Below are 6291 nucleotides of genomic sequence, written 5' to 3' on the forward strand. Positions count from 1 at the left end.
TTCCCACCCTTACTTTTGAAAATCCTGTTTCCTGATTGGTCCTCTGGTCAGGTGTTTGGTTCCCTTTGTAAACCCTTTACAGTAAAAGAAAATTAACCCTTACCTTACCTATCTACTTATGACAGGTGTGTGCTGCTTTGTCTGCAGGAAATGTATGTTAGCCTAGGGTTAAGTCCAGTGGCGACTGATAAAACAATATTGATCCTAATTTTTTAGCGGATGGTTTTATAAAAATAAACATTGATAAAGATGGAAAATGGTTAACTTCCTTTTTAAAGGCAATGTGAACGGTCATTCTCTTTCTGTTTGCATGCAGGCTGTTATTCACACATAGCCGCAGGATGTGTGCTGCAGGCTAGTGTGTGGGTGGGTGCGTGCGTGCATGCATGCAAATACATGCGTGCTCATTAGACGGCTGTGTCATTTCTCTAACGTGAATTTTGTCACCAGCATAGGCTTATGAAACAACCAACTACAGCTTGAAATTCTTCAGCTACAATTTAAAATAAACCTCTAGAACTGATCATTCTGAAAAGGGAAGAGGCACCAAATTATAGCAAAAAGTAAAAGTACAATCCAGTAAAAAATAAAATAAAATCGCAAGCCAGAAGTCCCGGTACAGTTCCCTGTGTATAAAAGACAGTGTGTGTAGATTGCGAGTGGGTTACCAGACTGGGTGTTAGGAGTACCACATTTTTTCCCCAGTTCTGCACATAATATGTGACCTTTAGCAAGTCACTACTTCTCTGTGCTTTAGCAGAAAAGTGCTAAATTTTATAATAGTTATTTTTGATGTTTCTGTAACTCAGGCTAACTGCATTTACACTCTGTGCTTTCTAAGCTACGTGGTTGTTGCTCTTTCATTACTTTGCCTGATGGAAATTCTAAGGCAAGATCAGTGATGGGAGTAGAATAGTATCACACAACTTAGCTTACTTCTGGCAGCTAGATAACCTGTGCCTTGTCTGACTCTGTCCATGGCCATTCATGACAGGTAGGGGATGAAGAAACACCTCCAATATTGGCTGCTTTGATGCCCACATAATATGTCAAGGAACAGCTCTTTGTTTGGTATGAGAACTTTGTACAGTATAAAGGCTGAGAGCCATGAAGGATACTGTAAACTATGTAGTTAGGATAGAATCCGGGCAGGCTGCAAATAGGCTTTAATGGGTTTGATGAATGCCTTGTTTTCCTTTCCTTTTTCATAGACTGGTAATACCAAGTTTAACCGAGCTAAACTGCTGAATGTAGGATACCTGGAGGCCCTGAAGGAGGAAAACTGGGACTGTTTCATTTTCCATGATGTGGACCTGGTGCCAGAGAATGACTTAAACATGTACACGTGTGACAACCAACCAAAGCACCTTGTAGTTGGCAGGAACAGCACTGGGTACAGGTAGGAATGAAAGAGTTTGGAGAATATTTTGACTAGTAACTGCCAGATTATTGGTAACATTCCCCTTTTAAAGGACCCTTAGATTGGTGCATTCCCTGCCATCTCATGCAATACTGTGCCCTTCTATAGCGCCTTCTATCCAAGAATCTCTACAAACATAAATGAATTTAGTCTCTCAAGTGAGGTAGGTCACTGTGGTTAGCCCTGTTTCTCACATGGGGAAATGGAGATTCTGAGGGGGCTAAGTGATGTATCGCAGGTTATGCATAGACATTGTGGCAGAACTGGGAATTCATTTCAGGTCTCCTGGTCCTGTGATTTTTAGCAGGATCATCCTCCCTAAAGTTGCTCTAATAAAGTTTCCTCTTCTGTAAGATCTTCGTATTAGGCCTACCTCTGTAGAAGAGGTAACTTTATTAGAGCAACTTTTGAAAGGATGATCCTGCCTCTCATTACCTGTTTGTACAGCTCATAGCACAGTGGGGTCCTGATATCATTTGGGCTCTCTAGGTGTTACTGTAACACAAATCATAGATCTAGAGTGTGAAATAGGAAATCAAGTCCCACCCTCCTCAAATAAGCAAGGTCCTCAGATTTGGCATGAATACTTAGAAGAGTTTGAGTAGGAATGCTGTAGCCTTTTCTTTGAAGAAATCCTTCCTTTTTTAATGCCATGCCAATCCAAATATTAGTGATAAAAGTTGTGCTACTCAAAAGCTGATGTGTAGTGTGTGAAAGTAGAACTCCTTTATACCCTTTATAAAAAGATTGGGGATGGGGGGTGGCAGAGGGCAGGGAGAAGACTAAATGTGCAAATCCTTACACGGGATAAACAGCCTCTTACCATATCTTTCCCAGAAGAGCTCTGTGGAGCTCCAAAGCTTGTCTCTTTCACCAACAGAAGTTGGTCCAATAAAAGAGATTACTTCACCCACCCTGTCTCTCTTACCACTCAGTCAGTCTAACTCCAGGATTCCAACCAGCCTCATAGCAGATTTCTGGAAGTACTGTGCCTTGCAAAGAGAATATCAAGGGCCATAAGACTGCTCATTGAACGCAGCAGAAGCAAGCACCTCAGTTATTCAAGAGATAGTTGGATTCCAGAAGAGTAACGATGGAATGCCCCTTGAGGCACTTGAATGGCCTCAGATGCCCTAGTTACTGCATCTGTTTTGCATAATGAATCACAGATGAATTTTTGCTCTTAGTAGCGATTTTCTTACAGTTAATTTTCGAAGTCTTCCATTGTCTCTGGGAAAGAGCTGCTAGTTTTCATTCAGATGATTTAGTGGTTCGAGCCTTGGTTTGGAGAGAGGGGAAAAAAATCTGTCAGAAGGATAGGTATGTTGTTAAGACACTGGACTGGGATCTTGGTTTAATTCTTGGCTCTGCCACAAACTTCTTATGTGAGCTTGGGCAAGTTACTTTTTAAATCTCTGCCTCCTATACCCATCTTAAAAATTGGGACAGTTCTTCCCTATATCGCAGCAACTTCATTATCATGTGTGAGAGATTTAGATCCTATGCTCAGGAGAGCCATGAAAGAAGCTAGATAGAGCCCTAGTGAGCCTGGAACCACATGTTAAAACCCCATCAGGGTTGACTCAGCCTTTTGTCCCGCTGAGGTGGATAAATGAGGCAGTTTACTGTGTGCAGATCTTTCGAACAGGATCCAGGCGCTGACTGTTCTTGTTTTTCCAGGTGGGTGCGCCACCCCTGATTGGCCTCTGAGGCCCTGCCCTTGTTCTGCCCCCTCCCTCAAGGCTACTGTCTGCTCCCCTCCCATAGCCGTAGATTTACAGCTCTTTTGTGGGGGGAGGGGTGCGCCCATGCATGCACACACATGCACACTGAAGCCAGTTTCTTTGGCTTGCTGCCTCTTCCCCTGCCTAGAGTGTTACCTGGACTGCCGGTACTGGGAGGTGGGGAGGGACTGGCTTAAGGGGGAGCGGGGGGGACTGGCTTAACAGGGGAGCCCCAGCACCAGCTGTGGCAGCAATGTCACTGCTCTAGTGTTGCTGCAGCCACCTCCCTGCTGGGGCTGCTGTTGCTGCGGAGCAGATGCCACATGCTGGGCTCCTGCTTCCCCCCACCCCCCTGGCATTCCTGTAACCTCTCCTCTTCTCCATGCCCTCCTTCTTCTTCTCCCCACTGTCCCCTGCCCCATCCCCTTCTCTTCCCTCCACTCCACCCCTTGCCCTGCTCTCTCCCCCAGCGGCACTCACTGTTGTATGGTAAACTGGCAGGCACTAAGACCCAGGAGGCAGTGGCCTGGAGCACTGGAGAACAGCTTCTCTATCCTGCCCCCTCTGCTCTTCCTGAGCCAAAACATGCTGGGCAGGGAGCGTTGAAGGGGGAGGCGCAGTTCGTGAAGGACAGAGTCGTTGTCCCACCCTGCAGGCCGAGCAGAGCCAGTCTTACAGGGCAGCTTGGGGCTCCAGAAATCGGGGGCGGGGGAGAAGTGGCACATGACCCCATGTAACCCCCTCCACACACCCTACACACACGCACCCCTCACCTCTCTTTGAGGGGGGAGTGCTCCCCTGGAGTCCCCCAAACTATGCCCGTACTCCGTCCCCTGAGCACCTTCCACTGGCTGCTCACTCCTTCCTGCCCCTCCTGCCTTAAGGGTGAGTGATGGGGCTGAGAGGAGAGAGAGGAGCAAGTGGCGGAGGCTTTGGGGGAAGAGGTGAGGCAGGGGCACGAAGAGGTGCAGCATAGGCAGGGCCACAGGGGAAGAGGCAGAGCGGGAGCAGTGCCTCAGTGCAGAGTGCGGGCGGGGCCACTGTCCATGGGTACTTAACACCTCCTTTTCCCCCCCCATAAGTGCTTAAGCCCCAGAGCACCCACGGAGTTGGTGCCTGTGAAACAGGATCTTAAAATGTAAGGCCCTATCTGTTCCACATAGACACTAATATGGCATTTTTTGTCAGAGGAGGGATTTGCCCCAGTGGCCTTGTAGAAAATCGCCTCTTATCGCCTGTTGCCGTGTGGTGACTGTCTAGTTGGCTGCTGCACTCTCCTCCAGAGTGGCTACATTTCAGTAGTTCTGTATTTATATAATTTGCAATTTGATCTTCGATTCTTTGGCAGGGTAAGAAACTTTTCTCATCATACTTATAATATTGAATCCCAGAAGTTGAGGATGGAAAACCCGTCTAGCTCAGCCAGCCCTGGGGCCAGCACACAGTTGTTGCTATTGTATATTTTCTAGTGGTTCCGACCCTCCCACCCCCCAGTCTAGTTTTAAAAGTACCAAGTAAGAGGCTTCCACCTCTTCCCCTGAGAAAGAAAGCCTCTGAAGTTGCTGAAACACTAATACACACACAACCAGGTATTAGATGGAGCCTATCACTCCTTTCCTATGGCTTTGTTAAAAGCCCATTCACAAGACTCAAAAGAGATTGGCTTTTCCTGTTATAAGCTGTTTTCAGCCTTAAAGCACAGGGGTCATGCAACAGGGTGTCTTGAGTAAAGCAGGTTTGTGGAGCTTCACCTGATAAACAGCAGATTAGAAACAGTGCTTTATTATTCCCACAGTTGAGCACAACAGGTATTCACTGTTCCACAGATGGGCATCCTGGTATTTCCCCAAGGCTGGGATGGTGCCACTTGATTTGCTTCACTGAGGGCTTGGCTACACTTGCAGGTGTGCAGCGCTGGGAGTTACAGCTGTCTTCGTACAGCTGTTTAGGGAAAGCACTGCAGTGTGGCCACACTGACAGCTACCAGCGCTGCAGTGTGGCCACATTTGCAGCATTTGCAGCGCTGTTGGGAGTGGTGCATTGTGGGCAGCTAACAGCATTCCCCCAGACACCTTCCTCCCATTTTGGCGCCTGTGGTTGATGGAAGGGGACGTAAGGGAGCGGTCATTCCGCTTCCTATCCAACGGCCTGTGTGTCGCATTCGCTTCACATCCCAGCAATCAACTGTTTTTCGTCTCGTTTGGTGCCATTGTTGAGTCTCCCAACGGTTTCTGTGCAGGCTTCGATTTCTGTGGGAAATGAGCCGAGCTGCTGAGGACTTTGCTGATGAGTGTTCGCCAGCACATCACGTTTGGCAGCTTGAGCTATTCCTCCAGCTCAACGTGACAGTGAGGAGTCCGATGATGAAGTATCGAGTCGCCTGAACGCGTATGACACTAAATGCTTGGCAGTCACGGATAATGTTCAGCACCCGTGGAACGCCGCTTTGGGCTCGGGAAACAAGCACTGGAGTGTGGGTCACATTGTCAGGAATCTGGATGACGAGCAGTGCTACAGAACTTTCGGATGAGAAAAGCCACTATCATGGGACTTGTGTAGGAGCTCACCCCCACCCTTGCGGCGGAAGGACACGAGATTAAGAGCTGCCCTCCAGTGAGAGCGGGGGTCTATTGCAATCTGGAAGCTGGCAACCTCCAGACAGCTACCGATCAGTTGGGAACCATTTCGAATGGTAAAGTCGACTGTTGGAATCGGTTGATGCAAGTTTGCAGGGCCATTGATTGCATCCTGCTAAGAAGAAACCGTAGGCTCTGGGGAACGTGCAGACATTCTGGATGGCTTTGCACAAATGGGTTTCCCTAACTGTGGAGGGCGATAGATGGACGCATATTCCTATTCTGGCACCACCACCCACCTAGCATCCGGTACATTAACGGAAGGGGTATTTCTCTATGGTTCTCCAGGCGCTTGGTGGATTACAGGTGTATTTCATTGACATTTACACAGTCTGGCCTGGAAAGGTGCATGATGCAACGCGCTTTCGGACACATGATGGCCTGTTCTCAGAACCTGCAGGCTGGACTGTTTTTCCCAGGACCAGAAGAATTCACAGTGAGCGGATGCGAAATCCATTGTGAACTCTGGAGACCCCTTACCATCCAACCCCGTAAATGGCTCGGCGATAGA

General features: G+C 48.0%; 1 protein-coding gene across 8 annotated transcripts in view; it reads left to right on the forward strand.

Annotated features, from left to right (window-relative positions):
• Positions 1-6291, forward strand: part of B4GALT4 (beta-1,4-galactosyltransferase 4) — a 53323-nt gene that overhangs the window by 27619 nt on the left and 19413 nt on the right. For all 8 annotated transcript variants that reach the window (XM_075072057.1, XM_075072067.1, XM_075072059.1 and 5 more), the window contains one exon: positions 1212-1399. In XM_075072057.1, the coding sequence (XP_074928158.1) occupies positions 1212-1399 (188 nt within the window). The remainder of the gene's footprint in view (positions 1-1211; positions 1400-6291) is intronic.

Source organism: Chelonoidis abingdonii, chromosome 1 (assembly GCF_003597395.2).
Source record: "Chelonoidis abingdonii isolate Lonesome George chromosome 1, CheloAbing_2.0, whole genome shotgun sequence".
NCBI classification, from domain to species: Eukaryota; Metazoa; Chordata; order Testudines; family Testudinidae; genus Chelonoidis; species Chelonoidis abingdonii.